Here is a 22,795-nt window from a genome sequence, read left to right on the forward strand (position 1 = left end):
GCTGTGAGCACAGCTCAGAGCAATTCTCAGTGCAGGAGCCAAAGCCCTTGAACTCAGAACACCCAAAGGTACCTCCAGGAAACCCTCCACCACCCACACTCCCAGAGCCAGCAATACTCTGATCCATACTCCCTCCATCCACTTTACCTTAGGTGCCAGGTGTGAGCAGGTCACCCAGCCTTTGATGTCATCTGTGATGGTGTGGGGAGGCAGGCAGCAGCTTTACCTGGAGGAGCAGGAGGCCCAGGGGAGGAGCAGATCAGTTAAACTACATTCCCTCTGAGGAAAACACAAGGGAAATGCCTTTCCCCTCAGCAGCAATGTTTTGAATCCCTACAGAGTTGCAAACCTCTTTGTGCAGTGCATATCAATCATGGGGAAATACAAGGAGCCACAGCTCCTGCCTTTGCCTTGGGGTTTGTTGGAGGCTTTGCTGTGAGCCTCCTAAAAAAACTTCCAGAGTCCTAAAGCAGCACAAAAATGCAGCTGTGGTACCACTGGAGAGAAGGTGTTGCTCTGTGACATCTGCATGTGTGTATATGTATGTACATATGTGTATGTACATATATATCTGTATATAGAGATCTCTATCAGGTTCTTCATGTGCAGAGCGCTGGGGAGGGCTCAGCTCTTACAGCTGCTCAGTGTCCAGCACCTCATGGGGTGGGCACCAGCTGGCACTTCACCAAGTGCAGACCTGTGCAAACACTCCCTGTGGCTGAGCACTGCCCACAAACCCCCAGGCGTGGCGCTGGTGCCAGCAGGGTGACAGCCATGCATGTCACCAGCTGCCCAGCCCTGTGCTGTGCTCCCTGTCCCCCACCCGTGCCATGGAGCTCTCCCTGCTCCCGGGGCTCAAGCCAGGCCCCTCCTGCCCTACCTGTGCCAGCTGGCAGGCTGGGTGGCAGCGGTGACAGCCGGGTCCTGCTCGCGGGGCCACCTCAGTGGCAGAAGTCCAGCGGTGGCCACAGTGACCAGTCCAGCTCTGGGTCCAGAGCAGCAGACCCAGGTGTTCCTCCAGGCACGGGCATGGCAGAGGCTGCCACGCTGAGCTGTGGCCTCCAGCAGAAGGGGGACAGCCCTCTCCAGGCAATCCCTGAGTCTCAGCACCCCGGGGCGAGGGGCAGCCCCACGGCTCAGGGCTGGGGTCAGCAATGGTCACAGCAGGGCTGGGTGGAGTGTCCATGTGTGCAGGGGTAGCTCAGAGCTCCCAGGGGCTATTCCATGGGGCCATGCAGCCAGGAACAGGGCTGTGCTGCCAGGGCTGACCAGAGGGTGCAGGGCAGGGGTGTCAGGGCACCCCAAGGGGCCTCAGAGCTGGGCACAGGGGTTCAGGCCACTGCTGGGCAAACAGGGGCCATGGTTGGGCTGGGGGTGGAGGGGGCACTTAGGAGCCCTGTCTGGGCTGGAGACTGAGGCATGCAGGGATCAGACCCCTGGGACCCTCAGCTGTCCTGGGCTGGGGTGGCACTCAGAGGCCAGGCACTGGCTGTGGAATCAGTGCTGGGGGAGCCCAGGGCAGGGCCATGTGTCAGTGCAGGGGCCATGGGGCAGTGTCCCCTGCCCAGACAAACAGCTGGAGCAGAGCATTAGAAGGTTTGAGCTGACTGTTGGAGTGTGGACAGCACCCCTGAGGGAAAGGGGCCAGGGACCAGGGGAACAACAGGGCTGGCAGGGCAGCTGCCCTGTCCCACACTGCCAGGGCTGAGCCAGAGGTGGCAGTCAGGGTCAGCCAAGAGTAAAGAGCATCGGACACATCCATCAGACACATCCATCAGACACATCCATCAGACACATCCATGGCGATGAGGTCCGAGGTGGAGCCAGGAAGGTGAGCCAGCCAGGAAGGGAGGTCAGGATCAGGTCCAGGGACAGCAACCAGGGTCAGCCACAGTCTAAGGATCACTAGGCAAGTCCATAATGACAGCAAAGGCTGCGGTCAGGCTGGGAAGTCAGTCTGTGGGCCAAGGTCCAGGGTCAGATTACTGTGGTCAATGGCCAGGCACAGGCATGGCTGTTGCTCTGGCCAGGCCCCAGCAGTGGAACTTCAACCCACTCTCCAGCAGGGATGGCCAGGGCCTCCCTGCCAGGGCACACAGCAGCCACTGCCCCACAGGTGCTCTCTAAGCTGTCCCCAAGCCCATGGAGGGAAGCCCCGTCGTGCAGGGGATGGAGGAGTGCAATAATGACACTCATTTTCTCTTTGGAGGCAGCAGCAGCAGGATGCCCATCTGTCACAGGCAGAGCAGCAGCTGGGCTGGCAGGGACCAAGCTTCTCCTCCAAGCCAGCCTCCCCCCCAGGATGCCCAGAGCTTTAGCTGGGTGACAGTGAGGGACGTACCTGGAAGAGCCTGTTGCACTCCATTATCATGTGGGCCAAGCCCTGCGTTGCTGCCAGGTTCTCATTCAACTCCCTCTGGTCTGGCTTCCCCAGGCTGCACTTCCTCTGGCTGGATCTAGGAGAGGGGAAGGTGAGAGGAAGGCTGAGTGAGAAAAGTGCTGGGAACCACACAAAACACACTGCACTGTGCCATGCAGGGCTCATGCAATGTGGCCACTGAAGGTCAATTCCCTCCCAGCACATCCCAAAGGTGCCCAGGGCACTACTGACCAGTAGTAATGGACACCCAAGAAAGGCAAGTCAAGGAATTTATTCCCCAAACACATCATCACACACTTGGCCAAGAACAACAATGACCCCAAGCTTATTTACATCAATATCAAGCTCCTTTGATATCTGCAAAGCCCACGTAGAACCTTTTAAATTCTTTGGCCCAAACCACACCCAACACATTTCAAAACCAGTCCCCTCTTTTAATTCGTGCTAGTGGTATTACATCATTAGTCCTGGCTTCTGAAACTTTTATCTATGTACATTCCTGCCAAAGGGCTTGAAAATTGGGTGGAAGATAATAGTCCTGAGTGCTGCTCCTCAGAGTCAGACCTGTCAGCTGGAACCCTTTGAAGTCGGAACCCTGCACCAAGGCATTAATGCACAGTTACAGCAAGAGCTACAGCTTCAAAGCATCCTGCCTTCTAAACACTGACAACAAAGAGAAAACCCCATTGCTATCTTTGGTGCTAACATTTGAGAGCAGCGTTGATGTAAAGCAAAGAGGAGCAAGTCCCAGAGTGTGGCTCCCAGGAGCTCAGACAGCCCAGCAATGCAGCAGGACCTGCTGCCACCACTGCATCCCCTCCCCAGGTGCCCCTCAGTGGCCCCGTGGCTCCCCTGTGTGCCAGCTCAGCACAGGCATGCCTGAGGCGTTTTCTGATGCTCTGTGACATTGAAAAGAAAATCCTCAGTGTTTTCTTTCCCAGAGCCAACAGCACATCTGACAGCTTTGCTTTGGGACAGTCCTCCCCGTAGATCCCCAGGTGAGGTGCTCAGCTTGCTATGCTGTTGGGGGCACGATGCTTCCTGCACAGCCAGCTGAGCTCCCCTGCCCTGGCCTGGCTGTCCACAGCCCAGGAGCACCAGCAGAGCAAACAGCCCTGCCTCAGGAGGCCAGATAAGGCATGAATGCTCTCAGAGATTATTTGCCTACTTTGGCCCAAGGGCACCTTCCTCCCTGCACGTACAGACAGGGGGTGTTATGCAACCCAGATACTTTTACTTATTAAGATAAATTTACAGAATCCCCTGGCTCAATTTGGCAGGAATGATCCCCTCATCACCCAGCAGAACCAGCTGCCTCAATCTGCCAGGTATCTGCAGGTCCTTGAGGCCACACCTGGGCTCAGATGGCCAGTGCAGGAGCACATTTCCAATGGCCAGCACCACTTTAATGCTAGCAGTAAGCCACATGCTGGGCTCCTGGGCAGCCAGGGGTGGGACACACACACACAGACTGGTCAGGAGCACAGCAATGGGGCCTGAGCACAGCCCTCTGCACTGGGCAGTGAGTGACCACATTGCTCCATGCACTCCAGGCGGCTCCTGCTGCACCTCAGCAACCAGATTTAAGGCAAATCCATGGCACACACAGTCTATTTCCCCCTCAAAATCAGACACTGAGCCTAGGCCAGCTACAGAAAGCACTGCTCCAGCAAGAGCACTGTGGACAGCAGCAGTGCCAATACCTGGTGGAGGAGGAGGAACTGTCCCGCCTCAGGGTGTTGAGGTGAAACAAAGAAGGTGCCAGACAGACAGCAATGTTGGTTGGGGTCATCTGGTTTTCCTCAACAAAAGCCACCACGTCTCGCAGGAAGAACAGGAGGATTTTCAAAGCTTCTCTGTTTTCCTTTGGGAGAAGGAGAATAGCAGCCTGGACAGCCTGAAACTGCTCGTCCTTGGGCACGTCTGAAAACACAAACCATGACAAAAATCCTGCAAACACAAACCATGACAAAAACCCCTCGTGACCTGCAGAAGGAGCATCCATCAGCAGGGTCCCAAGCAGAGCCCTGAGCCTGTAGGTTCATCCATTTCCTTGTCCCAGGCTCACAGCAGACAAGGAAAGGCCATTATCCCATCAAACATGAACCATTTCTCCTGCTGCCTGTCAGCTGCACGTTCACACCCAGGGATGCTGCTGCCTGACTTGCAATTTATCTTGAACACCATGCTAATGAACACATCCTGAACTGAGTCACAATCCAAATAAGCACCTGTCTCCCCATAAAATATTTCTCTGCAGTGGTACTTTGGAGCTGCTCTACTGTCTTTTCCTTTCAGCTTCAAGCACGAAGAGAACAGATGCTCTCAGATAATTCAGAGACCAGTGTTTTGCCAACAGATTTTAATTCACACTAACCCCCACTGAGAGTGTCTGGCCAAACAGCTCTGGCAGGAGGGTGGGTCTGGTTCATCCTACCATGCATCCCCAGCACAAGGATTTCTCCTATAAACAAACACCACTGCAAAGGGCAGAAGATCACTTCTCCTTTCCTTCAGGTAGAAGCACATACATAGAACACACAAAACACACTTCCTGGTGAAAGCAGCACCAAAATCTCCAAAAGAGTAATTTAATGTGTGCCCTTGCTCCAGAAGATGGGTAAGTGGGGTGAATAGAATTTGGGCATTTGCTGTTTCTCTCCCAAAACAAGAGACAGGAGGTAGACAGTGGCCAGATTACAGCAATAGGAAGAAATCTTTTGGACATGGGAATTGTAGACCTCCTTACCAAGGAGGATTTGTGAATGCAAGAAGAAAACTCATTTCAAACAAATAAGTAATTTTCAGACAAAATCTTAAAACCTTGGCAGGTGATGAAATAAAACCCAACAGAACCTCCATGAACCTACACTGTACACAGAACAGCAGCTGCTCAGTGACTTAGGTCAATAAAAGCCACATGGGTTAGGCTGCAATACCAGTCCTCTCAGAAACCTCACAATTTGTCTTTCAAAACCTTTTCTCAGAAGCAGAAGAAACTTGTTTGTCCCAACAACATTATTAGCCCTACTTCAAGCTCCTTCCCCAGTCCATCTGCTTTTTCAAAGTGAACTCCTTGAGGGCAAAGTGCTGGAAATAGAACCTGTTTAAACTGTATTAAATGCAATATTTCAGCTTTGTGTTTCCTTGGTTTCTGGGTTGAGTCTCAAGGACAGTAACAGTGTGAGCACAGGCAGAAAGCTTCTGGCATTTCCCAGCTGTTTCACAACAACAGTTCTTAGGCACCTTAATAAAGAAATATATCAATATATCAGGTTTTCTTGCTCAAGGAGTTATGCCATGCCATGAACAAGGGGACCAGGTTATTTCTTAATTTTGCATGAGGAAATTACTGTTTAAAAGCACAGTTTAGAGGGGCTGCTGCAGCATTTCCTTACCCTTATCCTTGAGGGAAGGGAACCAGCTGGTTCATAGGATGGAGAAGGGAAGCTCCCAGGTCCAGAGCCACAGGAACTCGTCAGAAATGTCCTGCCTGACTTGTCCCCTCTGACTGCAGGGGACTTGGCACTAGTCCTGTCTGGCCACTGCCTCGTACAGCTGAATATTAAGATATCCAAGGCACTGGAAAATGTCAGTGTTAGGTATAGGGGGCAGGAAAGAAGATGACATATGGACTCTATAATTCGGAAGGCTAATTCTTTTTTATGAAGAAACCCATTGTTTTTTTTATACCCTAGTTCACCACAGGTGGACTTGATTGGTCCTTTAATTAAAACACCATCCCCATTGGTTAATTAAGAAACCACCCTTTGGTAAACAAATCTCCATAACCCATCCCACATGTTCTCAACAGCAGGTGCAGCAAGTTAGGATAAGAATTGTTTATCATTCTTTTCTCTGATCTTCTCACAGCCTTTTCCAGGAGAGTGCCTGGGAAAGTTGTGTGTTATTCCCTGTGACCAGAGAGCTGCCAGCACAGGGAAACGCCAGCTTTGGTACCTACACTGGTAGATGTGGAGGAAGGATTCACAGAGCCTGCTGGTGAAGATGGGCTCGGGGAGGTCTCGGAAATACTGCTTCACCATATCTGCCACGTCAAATGCCGACTGCCCCTCGTAACAGACATTGTGTGGGCTGGTTTCATTCATTTCTCTTAAAGACAGGATCCTGGATTTAACGCCGGATTTTCGGAACAGGCCAACCTGTGGGTAAAAGAAATTATTAGAGACAAAGAGAGGAGTCACTGGGGATCAAAATTTTGACAAATAAGTGATCCTTCACCTTTCTTCTCATAGCAAATATCCTGTGGCATTGATGGTGGGATTGAACACCAAAGTACTTTTGTATCATTGATTGAACACCAAAATATTTTTGTATCATTAGAAGCCACATGGACATTTCTCTGAGGCAAGCCATGCCTGGTACCCACAGAATCAGCTGTGACATACCAATTTTCATCTTCGTTTGGCTTTTATTTCATACAAAAGTAGTCATTTTGCCTTTTAAAATCACTGCCATTGACATAGGTCCGTTCTCTTGGGCAGGCTGTGGTCACACATGGCAACTCTAAGTTTCAAATTCAACAATGTGTGTCCACCAAACACAAACATACATCAGGTGCTGGCTTACACAAACTGACTGTGAGATCCACAAGGCTCCTTGTAACACCTGATATACCTAAGTCTTCTACAGGCTGGTAAAGGCCAGATGCCATTTTGAGGGAAATTTTGATGTTCTTTTTAGTGTGATTGTCAACTCAGCGATATTTAGGAGTTTCCCATGAGCTCGACCCACCAAAACTTCTGGTGACAGTTTTACTCTGTGCCACTGAGTCAGTATTTATACTCTCTGGTTTATTTATATGAACTGAATGGATACCATAACCTCAAAATGAAAAACACTTGCATTGTCACTTCACAGAAGTGAAGTCACACACTTTTGCACTTTGGCATCATATAACACATCTAGACAATGGCAAAGCACAGAAAGAAAAGTCCTGTCTTTAACTAATACATCTCACATCACAAGGTCTTAATTTCTGCAGCTATGCTGTGAAAATACCACACACAGCATCTTCCCACCTTCCTCTGCCATCTCCACTCGGGATAAACACACAGCTGAACTCCAGAAAAAGTTGTAACAGGCACTGCTGTAATGTTTTCTCTCTGCTTAGTGGTGCATTTCAGCTGAAACAAGACTAATTCTCACATTAGCTCTGGCACTACCAGCAGCCACAGAACAGAGGGAACAATGACATTGTCTGGCAGATTTGCCTTCCTGGGGAGCAGAGACATGAGACCTCCCCAGGCAAAGACAGCCTGGCTGCCTGCACCAGGGGGGTTTCACTGAGGGAAGGCACAAAAACACAGCACAGGGCTAAAGGCATTCCCAGAGGGGATCAGCACTGGCATTTCTGCTCAGAGCTACACCCTTCTGCCTATGCAGAGCCTTAGGGGTAAAAAAGTCCTTCACAAAAGTATAAAAGAGAGTCTGCTCCCCTGGAAGGTGCAGATTATATTGCTTAACCTTAGGACCATTTCCACCATCCCTGTTTCCTACCTGCATCAGTGAAGCACCTGTCTCTAAATGACCTCTGCTCATGGCCCAGAGCTCTTCTGGGCTGCCTTGAGTTCATACCTGGTCAAGAAAGTGGCTTCTCAGGTACTCCAGGGCTTGCAGGATGCCATTGGGCAGGGGGTGGCTTGTTCGCTGCACGTTCAGCAGTAAAGGAACCCCAAACACATTTTTGTCCTTGTAGTCTGAGGCTTTTGGTTTTTTAATGAACTTTGGTATGGTCCTGGAAATGAAAACCAGTAGATGCAGCTTACTGGGTGTCCAGCACATTGCACCTGCTGCTGTACACTCATCAGAAAGGGCTGAGCTGCTCCTTGTCACAGCCCCAAATACACACAGCACCAGGAAGGAGAGAAAATCAGCAAAGGAAATTACAGGGATGACTTCCTCATTTCATTGCTGAAATTAACTTTAATAAAGCATCCTCATGGGAAATACATTCCATAGGACTGCAGGGTTTTTTCATTCTTTCTATAGTCAAGTACCAGCTCCCAGTCACAAAATGTATGTAAGACCTCTGAGTGTCTGAATTTGTCACTGGTTTAGCTCAAACAGACACTCAGTGCTGAAGGGCTGGATTCTCACCTCAGGTCACACAGTCCCTGGGATGGTCCCCTGAAAAAGCCCTGCAATTGGGCAAATTTAAAGAGAAACTATGATGTGCCTTGAAATCAGTAACAGCAGCGAGGGGGCAAAGCACAGCGCACAGCAGAGGAAATCCTGGAGCCATGGAAATAACCTGAAGCTGAATTTCATTTAATAGGATGAAATTCTTCATCCTGAACATGTGCAATGCAGGCAGACAAGGAAATTCACATGCTTACATCAACTCCTCTCTTTCCAGCTCAGGGTGTTTTAATATCACACAACTTACCAGTTCCAGCCCTGCTTACTGGAAGGGGAATATCTGTCCATTAAAGCTGTGAGTTTCAGCAATGCCAGCTTTTGTGTGCGGGCCAGCTGGGCAGCTGACTGGCCATCAGTCTGCAGGGAAAGGCTTTCCAGGTTCTCTTCCACACACCAGTGCTGCTTCCCGTGCCTATGGGACAAATATTGCTCAACCTTAGGACCATTTCCACCATCCCTGTTTCCTACCTGCATCTGTGAAGCACCTGTCTCTAAATGACCTGCAGTTTTTGTACTTAAACAAGGTACTTCCCACCCAGGAGGGGCTCTGGCAATACAAACTGTTTCCCTGCTTCCAGTGCCTGAGTGCTCATGCAGATTATGAGTGTCCTACTTCCAGCAAAGGTCAGACATTGGTACCTGTGGAGCAGTACCTGCCACCAGCAGGGCAGACCCTGCTACCTAGGACAGACTTTGTTTTAGCAAACCAATTCTATTTTGAGTGGACAGAATCAAAGGCAAACCCAAGGATGGCTGACCTGTTGGTGTTTTTAGAGTCTGTGATGTATGCCAGGTCTGCAGAACCAATCTCCTTGCCCAGGCCACAGCTGCTCTCTCCCCCAGCCTCCCCTGCTGTCTTATCTTCTGAGCCCTCTGTTTCAGCAGAGCTTTCTTTAGGGGAGGGGGGACACAAAGAGGCCAAGTCACTGGCAAAGTCAGAATCCCCATCATCTGAGAACTTCTCTGTCCACTGATCAACCAGCTTTTTGAGGCCATTGACATCTGCAATGACACTGTTCAGCTCTGAGAAAACGTCGTCGTCGCCGAGCTGCTCCAGGCCCAGCAGCTCGGGGCTGGGCATGTTGTCATACACACTCAGCCTCTGATCCCTGCCCAGCACGGGGCTCCTGGCACCCCTGGAACTGCTCCTGCTCCTCCTGCACCCGTGGAAGCTCCCAGTTCTCCAGCTGACAGAAGAGCTGTCTGCAGACAGGGAGCTATCTGTGAGCACTGTGGGGAAAGTGCCAGGTTTATGGCCTTGTGGTATTTGAAACATCTGGCTCTTTTGTAAAGTCGTGTCATTTTTTAGGTTTTGCTGGGATAGATCATTCCCCAGCAGCAGCTTGCTGGTGTCCATGTGCTCTGCATGCATCCTCCTTCCTTCACAGGGGCTGCCTGGTTTTATAGGAGGGCTTGCAGAGCTCCCTGTGCTGCTGTTTACAGACTGATTGCTGCCCTTGCAGCTCTGGGGAGAAAAGGAAGAATTGTTCTTTGTTCGGATGCCAGAGAGGTCAGAAATATTTACACAGTTCAGCATCTTCATCTTTTCTTCATTAAGTCCTTCCAGAAGAACAGGTTCACTTATTATGGGTTTGGCCTTTGACTGACCACTCCTTAAATTGCAGCTCCTTAAGTGCAGCTTCTCCATTTTCTTTAGAAGGCTCTTCCTCTTTTTAGATGGTGACTTATCCAAAAGCTTCTCCTCACTGGTGATATTTAAAAATTCACTGGGGGGAGTAGAACAACTAAAAGCAGAGTCCAGTGAAGGTACCTTAACTGAGGAACACCTTGAGGAGCTCGTGCTGGTTTCCACATCTTCGAAAGGTTTTTGGGAGTTAATAATGTCACTGTCAGCACTGCTGGTGCTGTGAATTGAGGACACATCGTGCTTCTCACTGTGATCCAGACAGACACTGTCCTCATTATTGATGATCTTCACCCCTGGAGTGCCTGGGGTGGGAGCTCCAGCCCCCTGCTCTGCTGGGAAAGCTGCCAGGCTCCCGATGCAAGACCAGCGCTGGCTGCACCTCTCGTAAGCCCATCTGTCACTGATTGCACAGGGCTCATCGTCCTCAGAGTCATCACTCTTGGAAGGAGAAAAAAAACAACACCAGTTCAAGAGCAGAGTTTGGCAAATTTTAAATTACAAAAAGCAGTTTAAGATAAAAAGTAGACTTTAATTTTCTGCCGACTTCTGAAACCCCCACGAGCAACACAGGGAAATGTGACCACTCAGACACTGAAGATCTGCCCTAAGTTAGTTGAAAAACATGCTGACAAATGATGCCCAAGCATGCTGACAAATGTGGGAAGCTCATCACAGGAAAAAGTGACAGATTTTTTCTGAGGGTGAAAAATCCTGTTTTGTGGCAAATCCAAGGGTTTTGAAAGATGATTGTATTGGGTTTACACTGCCTTTCCTAAAGTCAAACAAATCAAGCACTTCTGTGACCAAAACTCATCCATTTTCAGGTAAAGAAGTGTTTAGCTGTGGGACTGTGGCAGCATCAGTATCTGTGCACCCTTTTGGAGCCCTCAGCCTCCCTTGCTCCCTGCACCAGGTGCCCTTTGCTGGATTGTCCCCTCTCTGAGGGAGCACTGGGACAGTGGAATGTTGGAGAGATGGGAGCCACCTGTCTCTTCTCTCTGGGCTCTCCTGCCCCATTCTGCCCCAAGAGAGAGCAGAACTCTCCAAAACCCAGACATTTTTCCAGAATTTGGCATTATTTTCTCCTAGTCCTTCAGTTAATCCACGGTGGCTCAGAGGCTCGGCAGAGCTGGTGCTGCCAGCCAAGCTGTGGCCACCACTCTGATTTAGCTGCAATGGCAGAGCACAGAGACAGCACAGCTAAAACCCACCCAGTTTGGATGGGCTGAGCATTTGGATTGCCCTTTGAATTTCTTTGTGTAGTTAACAAGAGTGAAATTTCACTTTCAGCACTTAAATAAGGTGGGAAACGACTTAGGAAAGCAATGATAGCCATGCTGAGATGGGGCTTTGGGGCAACTTCTCCTCCCAGTGAATTTTTGGACAGTAATGTGTGTCAAGTCAAATTTTAAAAGTGTTTCAAAAGTCACCCCTAACCTACCTTGCAAAGTTTCAAACATTATGTAGCAGCAATCTCCATCCCTATGTTTTCTCAACATGACATGCAAATAGCAGAGCTTTGTGGGGTGGAATAGAAAGTTCAGGAATTGCTAATCCTTCATGCACTTTTGAACCCAGGTGTTTGACAGAACAGCTCAACACATCTTTAATTAGAACAGGAACTGTATGTTACAGACATACCCGTTTCCTGTCACGGCTTATTTCCACTTTCATTGATGCATACTTGTTCAATGTGTTCAACCTTCTAGGGTTTGAGAAAAAACACAGGAGTTTTACATTTCAACTATTTTATTGCTTGAAAACAAACATGCACCAAACCAGTTGTGATCATTTACCAGGGAGTCTTCACTATTGTCAAAGAGTGACATTCTGTTAGAGGCTCCCATACACTGGCCCCCAAAACCAGCACTAATAACAACACCATGATGTTCACACTTCCAGTTCTGCCATCTTAAAACTAGAGAAGACAACCATAATCAATCCTTTAATTTTAAAACATTCATATTATTAGTGATAATGATTGTGAAGAACTTCATATTGATTTAAGATTTTGAAAATAAACAAACTCTGCGTGGGCTTCTTGAAAAAAAAAATTAAAATCAAGATTTTAACCTGTATCCCTGGAAGGACTGCATTATCTTTAATTTTAATTAAAGCTTGTGGAATCAGTAAGGTCCCCAAACTAGTCAATCACTTAGATGTCAAACAGTAAGTGGCATCAACAGGAGGCACACTGAGAGTCTCCAAGGAACACTCAGGACAGAAGTGACACCAAGAAACAAAATATACCCAAAGCTCACTAATATCTGCTGTGCTTTAGAGATGTGTGTGTGAACAACTCCTCTTGGTGCTCTGGTGCTGGCAGAGCAGGAGCTCAGGTGACCTGACAGCTCAGAAAAGGACCAGAACACCTCGCCAGGAGAGGAACTTCACAGTGCCCTAAGTGTTAGAAATCATCATTTCTGCTGAAGAAACTCTGCTGAACAATCTCCTCCTGAGCAGGCTGCAGTAACTGCAGCAGCAACTGAAGCAGGAGCCTCACACTGTCCTGGCTCTGTTCCATGGGGAAATTCCACAGGGCCCTGAGTCTGACCTGGCACTGCCAGTGCAGGTTCACTTGTGTGCTCTGAACAGCTGTGGCAAAGCAATAAGTTCAAACCAGTACCTTTGCTTCTCACCCAAAAAATATTCAGGAAAACAGAGCAGATCTCATGCAGATAATTTTTTTCTATCTGCTGGAACAGGAGTTGGAGGAAATTCCGGCACTCCATTGCACATGATCCCAGAGAGCAGCCTGCCATGCTTGCAGGGAACTGGTTATTTTTAATCAGCTTGCAGCCATTTCACATCACAAAAAAGATATTTAATGCTCAGTGTAACATCCCTGAGAGCTTGGCTAAAGAGGGAGTGCAGACATGTGCTCACTTTAGCTTTTAATTCCTAAAACAACCAACTTCAGTGGCACTAAACTGTGTGCTGAAGTGATTTCCTTCAGTCACAGATTTGGTGACTTTGTTCCTCCCTGACAAAAGCAGAGGCACGAAAAGATGAGTAACAAGTAACTGAGGGGCTGGGGGTACCAAAGATGATCCATGATTAATGTTTACCTGAACAATGATTCAATTGCATCTCCATCTAAAAACTCATGATCTCTCCTCACAGTTTTAACATCAATGGGAAACTGCATATCTGTGAACAAAGAAGTTGAATCTGAAATCTGAGCTGTAATTGCAAAGACTTTAAGTTTTGCAGCTTATTTATCAGAGGTGAAATGAAACTACTTCTATTTCTATAGCTGTGCATTCATGCAAACATCCTTCCAGCAAGTGAGGATCAGTTCCTTAGGGCAAGTGGGGGAATAAATGCAGAGAGCTGCTTGCTGCTGTTGTTACAGGTGGACAAACCCTTCTGCATTTCCAGGAGCTGGCAGTCACTGAGTGCCATAGACAAGAAACACAGAATAACCTTTAGATTTGCTTTGGTTCTCTGCACCTTCTGCAGGATAAAGCAGGGATTGTTTTGCATGAGCCTTTGCCATGGTGAGGTGCAATGCAGCACATGAGAACCACTCTCTGAGCTCCAGGGAGCCTGACACATCCTGCTGGGCTGGGAGCTGAAGAGTTCAGTGTTTCAGCTCCTGAGATTTAGCCTGGCACATGAGGGAACCCCTGAGGTCCATATGTATTTTCTTAGCTTATTTTATAAGCTTTATTTTCCTAGCCAGGTCAGGACACTGCATAAGCAGCAAGGTAATGCAGGGGATTCATTTTCCAGAAGCATGGCAATGCACATTTCCAACAACCAGCCTATAGAACACAATCTGCTGTGGGCAGACAGGAAGCATTTCCAGCTTTCATGGAATACAGCTTTCAAACCCAGCTCTACAGGCTTCACTTCAAATCTTCAATTTTGCAGTGACTAGGAGAGGGGGGAATGAGAGCAGTTAATGTTCTTTTAACTGTAGTTCTTTGATAAAATCTTTCTTAAAAATAGGTTAGCTTTTGTTATTTTCAATGTTTGCAACAAAAAACTATATTTTAAAGAATTACAGTTTTAAGATATATGCACAAGTGTGGCCTGAAAACTTTTACAAGCTCTCAACAAATCCATGCCTCCTCCCAAGAAATAAGCCCACTTTGTAGTTTTAACAACATGGAAACATGCTGAAATTGCATTTTTGACTGGCTGGCTGCTGCTGAATATTCCTCCTGAACACTTATGATTGCAAGATTATTTTTTCCCAACATTCTGTTTCAAAACACCAATAAAGCAATCTCACTCAGATCACAGGCTGGAGAGCCTCAGAGGAGTTTTGGTTGCAATCAGTGGTTGGAAACATCACTTCTAGCACCCAAGGAAAAAGAGCCTGAAAAAGTATAAGCAACTAAAAATAACAAAAGCAGAAATTTGACTGAGTTACAGTCTAACAATAGGAAAAGAAAAAGATTTGGTCCTTTAAAGAATTGTACTGAGTCCCTGCTGAGATGTCCCTTCTGCAAGAAAACACACCAGGTCACTACTTTGCTCCAGGTTGGCATGAAGATATAACAGAATTTGGAAGTGCTTCCATCAGAAGTGTCAGGTTCTAAAATATATTATTTATGTGAACAATTCCACTCAAATTCAGTGTCAGCTGCTTGGCAAGTCTTTGTGATCATACCTTCAAACAGCTGAGCATACTGGGGAAATCCAGCAGCTCTCAGCCAGTCGCAGGCTTCTCTGGCTTCAATTTCTGCAATGAGAACACACAGTGGTTCATGGACAGTGCTCAGCAGAGGCAGTGAGAAGCTAATTTCACCTGGCACACTCTCTGAAATCTTGTGTGTTAATGTTTTGTTAGGGTATTGCTAAAAAGGAATAAATCTTTGTCTCCAATGCACATGGCTCTGCAATAGTCATTCATACTATTGAGATAAGCAAATGTAGGATTGATGGATTTGAACACACACTTGGGATGTCACACAGGGTGGGTAAATCAGCTGTCCCTGAGCTGGGGGCAGTGGAGCATCTGCTGCCAGTAGAAATGAGTGACCAGAGCAGGGTGTGGGGCTCACATCTGTGCCCTCACATGGCAAAGCCTGCTCATGCATTCCAGCGCTGAGAGACGGTGATAAGACACAAACAAATCCTATAAATAAACTCAAAATGCTCTCACAACTTTAATAACACTGGCCACGGCCTAAGCATTCCCAGAACAGGAGTTCTCAGGAGTACCTGTTGCTAGGCTCTATCAATATTTATTTCCTTGCCAACTACCTCCAGCCCTTGGCAGGCAGTGAGCACAGCAGATGTCAGAACTCGCTGCTCACGCTGTGACAGCTGGGCAAGGCTGTGGCCAGCACTGCTGGAACACTCACACAGGCAGAGCAGAGCCCAGCTCACAGAATCACACACCAGGCTCCTCAAACACAGGCAGGTCAGCATGGGTACGTGCCCCCAGCTCTGATCTCTGAGCACTGGAAGTGTCTGGGGCTGTGGAAGAGGAGAGAATCCCCAAATACATTTCTGCAGGTCTGTGTGCACCCAGTGTGTGCTGCACCAGGCACCAACCTATGAACCTATGAACCAACCTATTCCTTTCTTTGAAAGGAACATTGTTGAGCTACCTTAAAATCCAGCATGCTCAGTAGAGAGAAATGTTTTTAAAGCACCTTAAGGAGTAGCATGATAGGCCAGAGGAACTATTTTCTTTACACATACACTCACAGATTAGGATTCCAGGGCACTTCACATTCATACCTGTTCAAATTCACTGCTTGCTTTGCTCAGGCTTCTCAATTGTAAGTCATCAGTGCAATCAGACACTAACCAAACTTCTTCCAGGATTTTATTTTTCTACTTTAAAACTTAAAATTGTTTCCAGTATCACTTAATCAAATTGCACAATGCTGTTCTAACAGAGGCTTCCCTGCACAAAACTGTATGGCTTTTTCATCTGAGAATAAAGTGATACCACAGGAAGACCAGGATATTTTTACACAAAACAGATGGATGAAACTCTTTTTTCCTACTGCAGAACATAAACTAATTTCTTCTACAACAGCCTATATACACTATGCCTATATTTATTGCTATACTTAGTGCCATCATTTATCATAATCTTTACCACAACACAGCATTTACTGGAGACAATAAAAGACATTTTATTCACAGGTAAAAGAGGAAAAGAAAAGCTATTTGTAGGAAAGGGCCAGGAGGATGACCAGCCTAACACTAAAAGTTTTCACAAAGCGATTTTCATGTAGAGAACCCCAGTAGATCCACTCAGCCATCTCAGCTGTGGAGGAAGTGTAGCTGTTGTCCTCATTCAGACCTCAGCCTGAGCACAGCAATCCTGAGCTCAGACAGGGACTCTCGAGGGGCTGAAGCCTCCCCAGCTCCCAGCACATTAAAAGCACAACTCCATTTTTAGACCAAACCAAGCCATGAAAAGTGATGCAAAATAGAAAAGAAAAAATAAGGCAGGAAAATATTTTGCACCTAGTGAGGCTATTTTCAATGAATATGGCTGAAAATACACACTTACAGTTGGCTTCTTCCATAGAACAAGGACAGAGGAGCTGGGGGAGTTTTCTTTGCTGATGGAAATCTCCAGGCCTTTTAACATACCTTTGCACAATCACAGGGCATGTTTGGATTAGATATTGGGAAGAAATTCCTCCCTGTGAGGGTGGTGAGGCCCTGGCACAGGGTGCCCAGAGCAGCTGTGGCTGCCCCATCCCTGGAAATGTTTAAGGCCAGGCAGGACAGGGCTTGGAGTTACCTGGCCTAGACCAGAGGATGACAATTTTTAACATCTTTTGGGTGCTATCTGCACAACTGAAATAGCAGAGTGACCTAAATGTGTCACCTCCCTCTCCTGAACTGATTTCATAATTAAGCAGATGGGGAAAAAAAGTCCTGCAAAACTTAATATTCCTAGTTTAGAGGCTGCCAGCAGCTCCTCCATGCCAAGGCAGCTATTTCCCCACGGGCTAGGGGTGGTAGGTTACTACCAGATGTTTATGAGAAACAACCCAGAGCACACAGCCTGTGCCACCCTTTGGCTGTGCTGTGTCCCACAGGTACATCCTGTGCTGGGGGCTCAGCCCAGTCCCCAGCACAGAGCACTCAGAGCCCTCCTGTGCCCCAGCCCTGCCCCTTCCCCATGCACCCTCCTCCCTGGAGCCCCAGGGCCTCCACCAGCGCTGGGACACCTCTCCTGCAGCCACTGGGGCTGAGAAGCTGTGTGTCCCCATCTGAGCACTGTCCTGAGTGCACAGTGCCCCTCTCCTGGGCTGAGAAGCTGTGTGTCCCCATCTGAGCACTGTCCTGAGTGCAGAGTGCCCCTCTCTGGGCTGAGAAGCTGTGTGTCCCCATCTGAGCACTGTCCTGAGTGCAGAGTGCCCCTCTCTGGGCTGAGAAGCTGTGTGTCCCATCCTGAGAGCACACTGCACCTGTCCTGCCCCTCTCCTGGGCTGAGAAGCTGTGTGTCCTATCCTGAGAGCACACTGCACCTCTCCTGCCCCTCTCTGGGCTGAGAAGCTGTGTGTCCCCATCTGAGCACTGTCCTGAGTGCAGCCTGCAGGACCCACACTCCTCACCAGGTACCTGCAAGGCAGGTGCTGCAGTGTGAATTAAATCCCTACCAGAATGAGCAGCACTGCTAACCAGTGTTTGCAGCAAAGGAAAGACATCTGTGCTGAGATTTGGGCACTGTCTCTGGGATGCTCTCCTGACAAGAAGCACTTTCCTGACAATGAGGCAGAGGCAGCAACCCAAACCAGTGACAGCAGAGTATCCAACAGGCCAGGCAGCCTTACTGTGAGGTGAGCAAACTTCAGCTAAAGAAGAACATCAAAGTGTATTTGAAACTTTAACATACTCTAAATAAAATGGGAGAATATCAGTTTCTTTTTGAAAGCACAGCACAGTGAACCTTGCTGCCAGGATGCTGCAAGTGTGACTTTCAGCTGCTACCAGAGCAGGAGACCTCTTCCATTGCCCAGCTGTGAGCTCCTACTCCTCACTGCCACCCTGAGCTGATGCCAGCAGGTCCTGTCAGCCAAACTGGCAGGAAATGAGTCATTTTTGTTTGGCAAGATGAGATTTAAGAAGTTTTAGCTTTCTGAATTGGCTACCACATGTTCTGATAGGTTCCAGTGGCAGGACAAGGGCACTGGTGGGTCCAGGCCAGGGAGCTCAGCCCACTGTGAAACCTTTGCCTAAATGTACTGTTTTTCACAGAGGTGTCTCATTGGAGGGCTTTTCCAAAGCAATTTTTAAACAGATTTTTTAAATGAATGGTAGATGCATTACTTCTATCTCTATCCAAAATAGTTTTCCAGTTTCAACAGATAGGAATCACATGGTGATCAGGACTTCCTTAATTAAAGGGATTTAAATCTGAACATCTTCCAAAACCATGGCAGGAAGAAGAACAGTTGGAGAGGTTTTCTTGCTGTTTGCAGCACTCCTGCATTAGTTACTGCAGGACCCTCCTTGTCCCCTTTTCTGTAGGATGTGAGCGAGGTGCTTGTGGCAAAGAAAGGATTTCTCAACAAGCCCAGCAGAGAGCAGAACAGAACAGAGGGTAGGACTGACTCCTCACTGACTGGCATTGCACCACTCTGTAATGAAACAGAAACAATCCCAACGGATTTTGCTCCTTCCCAGCCTCTCTCATTATACACAAGACCTTTTTTCCTCTCTCTAAATGGCAGGAATCCTCCTCAGCAGCCACAGCCACGCAGGTGCCAGGGTCCCCAGCTCGCAGCCTGCCTGATGTGCCAGCAGGGGAACGCTGCTGCCTCCCCTCCTCTCTGACACCCCAGACTGCCATCCCCAGGCCCCAGAACTGCAGCCAGCACTGCAGGCTTGGCAGCCTCGTCCCAAACTCTGCCACTCATTTTCCTGCAGCTCAGGAGCCCTGGGCTGGGAACTGGCAGGTCCTTCACAGCCTGACTTAGATCCTGCCCTTGCTGCTGCTGCTGCCTGTGCTGGCAGTGACAAGGGGTTTTCAGGTTCCATTTGAACATCAAAGGATGAGTTTCCCATCACATCTTTCTGGTTTGTGCATCTTCCTAGGGCTGTAAGAACTGATGTAACTTCCCTGTGACTTACAGCTGCTAATGAGGCATTTCATGTTACACACACCCTGTGAAAAATGCATTTGCTGTGCTGGAACTCTGATTTCTGGACGTTCAGAACTGCATTTTACCTGTGACAGGATTTTTAATGACTGTTTTTATTTACATTATATCCTTTCACTTAAAAAGAGAGTGGGAACATGATGTCTGCTCCATGCTGAAGGCTCAAAAGCAATGCTTTCAAAGTAGGGTGTTTGCATTGACCAAGATAAGCAGCCAGGGACTTGTAAAACTGTCCAACTCTCCAAGAGCTAAGATGGATCATAAATAAGTGGAAATGTTTATTGTGTTTTCTCTTGTGCAATGCAAAATATCAAAGCTTAATTGTACTTTACTAACCCACTCGAGGAAGAAGGGGAAAAAAAAAGAGATTATAGCTTGGAATTTAGCCAGGATAATTTAGGCTCCATGCAGATAGTGAACATAAATGTCTGGAAAATGAAAAGGCCAAAATATTTGTCCTTTCATTCCTACTTTACTATCATGCTGGTGTTTTGGAACTGCAGCCAACTCTTCAGTTATCACAGCTGGGAACTGCAATGTATCCCAGAACTTTGTGGCAACCTTAATTGCATCTTTATCCAGCTCCTTGGCATCAGCTCCCAGGCTGATTACCAGGACTCCCAAGCTGATAGTAAAGCCTTTACTCAGGTCCTTGTCATTTTCCTCCCCTGTTGGTTCCTAGGACCCAGACAAGTTTAAAGGCATTTTTTTGTAAACCACATTAAGTGGCTTGTCAGTGCTGCCTGATCTTTTATTGCTTCTGAGTGTGTTAGAGAAGGCAGTGTTTGCTCTATGGGAATTTTGAAGGGCTCGAGGAAAGTTGGTACCTAATTCCCATCAACTTCAGGAGAAATGGGACTGTTACTCTCTAATTTCCAATCCACACTGGAAAATCTTTATCCAAGTAAGTAAGGGATGTATCTCCCTGCAATCTAATCCCAGATATGTTGCTTCACTGTGCTTCAGCCCTGCTGGCTGCAAAGCAGGAACAGATCCCACATTTCTCTGAGGCAGAAGCTCCTTATGGATGTTTTTTCACAGGACCCTTGTACATGATTGAGAAAAATTGATGCAAGATTTCTGGGAGGAACTGTAGCAGGGAGGGCACTGCTTGCTGCCACTAGAGCCAATATCAATAAACATATATATATATGTTTATAATAATATAACGTAGCAAAGAAATAACAAACAAATATAGCACAGAAGTAACAAACCCCAAAACAAGTGAACTGTCTGTGCTCTTTCACTGCATAGCACTAAGTTTTCTTTACTTACACAAAATGCCAATAACACCACAATGTGTGATACAGGTCCAACCTACATGTAAGGAACTATTTAACCCAACAGAAACTGCCCAGTAAGTGGTTGTAACTAAAATCAAGCTGGATTATTGCCCCTGCTAAGGCAGTGCTGAGCCTGCTGAGCCCAAGGCAGTGGACAAACTTTTACAGGGTCACTCTGCCCTGATGGAGCTTGTTGATATTTGAAGATATGCAACAAAATCAGACAACCTACCTGGAACTTTCCAAGCGCATCCAACAAGTCAGCAAAAGCAGCAGCTACTGGAAGAGCATGATCCAAAGTGTTGACAGCTGGAGAGCTGCTGTCATACTAACAATGCAGTGATGGAAACAGCAGCACACACTGGATCCTCACCTGGGAATGTCATCTGCCATAGCACCTACTGGATCTTCACCTGGGGCTGTCATCTGCCACAGCACCCATGGGATCCTCACCTGGGGATGTCACTGACCTGGATCCTCACCTGGGAATGTCATCTGCCATAGCACCCATGGGATCCTCACCTGGGGATGTCATCAGCACCCACTGGATCCTCACCTGGGGCTGTCATCTGCCACAGCACCCATGGGATCATCACCTGGGGCTGTCATCTGCCACAGCACCCATGGCATCCTCACTTGCGGATGTCACTGACCTGAATCTTCACCTGGGGACGTCATCTGCCCCAGCACTAACCTGAATCTTCACCTGGGGACGTCATCAGCCACAGCACCCACGGGATGCTCACCTGGGGCTGCCATCAGCCACAGCACCCACGGGATGCTCACCTGGGGCTGCCATCAGCCACAGCACCCATGGGATCCTCACCTGGGGCTGCCATCAGCCACAGCACCCACGGGATGCTCTCCCTGGTCCGTCATGTGCCGCAGCCCCCGTGCCCCGCCGCCGCTGGCTCCGCTGCCTCCGCTGCCTCCGCCCTTCCCCGGCCGAGCCCCGCCCGGCCCCGCTCCCTGCCCCGGGAGGGCTGGCCCGGCTCCCTGCCCCGCTCCCTGCCCCGCTCCCTGCCCCTCTCCCTGCCCCGCTCCCTGCCCCGCTCCCTGCCCCGCTCCCTGTCCCGCTCCCTGCCCCTCTCCCTGCCCCGCTCCCTGTCCCGCTCCCTGCCCCTCTCCCTGCCCCGCTCCCTGTCCCGCTCCCTGTCCCGCTCCCTGTCCCGCTCCCTGCCCCTCTCCCTGCCCCGCTCCCTGTCCCGCTCCCTGTCCCGCTCCCTGCCCCGCTCCCTGTCCCGCTCCCGGCCCCGCTCCCTGCCCGGCCCTGCCGGGTGTCCCTGACTGTCCCGGCCCTGCTCGTTCAGAGCCGCTGTCCCGCACCCCCACCCGTTCAGATCAAGGCAAACCGAAATCCCCTGGTTCCCTCTCTGGCTTACCTCCGTGTTTTAAAGTTTTGCCAATTCCTCAAAGTTTTACAAGATCAGCTCCTTTTTGTTCCCTTTCCAAACACACAGAACTGTGCTGCCCAAACACACCGGCCCGACGCTGCATCCCCAAAGGAGCCGCTGTGCCCAGCGGCACGGGAGGAACGGAGCGGAGCTGGGACTGGGGATCCGTGCCTAAAACCGAGCCCTCATCCCCGGTACCGAGCGTGCCCCAGCTCACGGTGTTCTGCAGTGCAGGTCCCTCGCCACAGTGCTTTTCATGGATCAGCCACAACCTGGGCTTTATTTGGCTTATATGGACTTGGTCTGGACTAAAAAGGGTTAAATGGTTTGTGGTCTGAAAAGCTCCCATGCAGTTGAGCAATGAATCTGGGTGCTGAAATCATATTAGCATATTTTTCAACCTCTGCTACAGACTCGACTTTTTTGCATTTGCTGTAGTTCATTGCTGCTGTGATTTGACTTTATTCTTTTAATGAAGTGGTAAAAAAATCTAATAAAAAGCCATGATCAGTCTTTGCAGACTGAACAACCATCAACAGGTACAGAGTGGCATGTAGGCTGGTCTCAGAAGAACATATCAAAAGTTTAAATTTATTTCACTAGAGGTTAACTTTAAATCCCTAGTAATTTTATATCTCCTGGATTGTCAGGCATTACAGTTCAATAGGGCAGATGGAAGGGTGGGATGCTGTTAATTTACAGAGGTTGAAAGATAATTCAGACTCTGTGAACAACTCCAACAACTCCAGGAAGCCAGACCAGGCTCTAAATTTCTGTAGAACAACTTTGTGCAGGGTTTAGGTTCTTAAGAGTTTGGAGCCTAAAACACAGCAGGG

General features: G+C 48.5%; 1 protein-coding gene across 1 annotated transcript; it reads right to left on the reverse strand.

Moving 5' to 3' along the window:
- Positions 1 to 187: 187 nt before the first annotated feature.
- On the reverse strand, positions 188 to 21,324 carry LOC136563027 (rho GTPase-activating protein 7-like). Its single transcript, XM_066560168.1, has 11 exons — positions 21,312 to 21,324; positions 14,812 to 14,883; positions 13,259 to 13,340; positions 11,832 to 11,895; positions 9,301 to 10,628; positions 8,790 to 8,954; positions 7,979 to 8,138; positions 6,345 to 6,543; positions 4,084 to 4,303; positions 2,342 to 2,456; positions 188 to 226 (listed from the first exon to the last, which is right to left on the reverse strand). The coding sequence occupies exons 1-11, from the start codon at positions 21,322 to 21,324 to the stop codon at positions 188 to 190; spliced, it is 2,457 nt and encodes an 818-aa protein (XP_066416265.1).
- Between the last annotated feature and the right edge of the window lie 1,471 nt (positions 21,325 to 22,795).

The sequence above is a fragment of the Molothrus aeneus genome, chromosome 15 (assembly GCF_037042795.1).
Source record: "Molothrus aeneus isolate 106 chromosome 15, BPBGC_Maene_1.0, whole genome shotgun sequence".
Taxonomy (NCBI): domain Eukaryota; kingdom Metazoa; phylum Chordata; class Aves; order Passeriformes; family Icteridae; genus Molothrus; species Molothrus aeneus.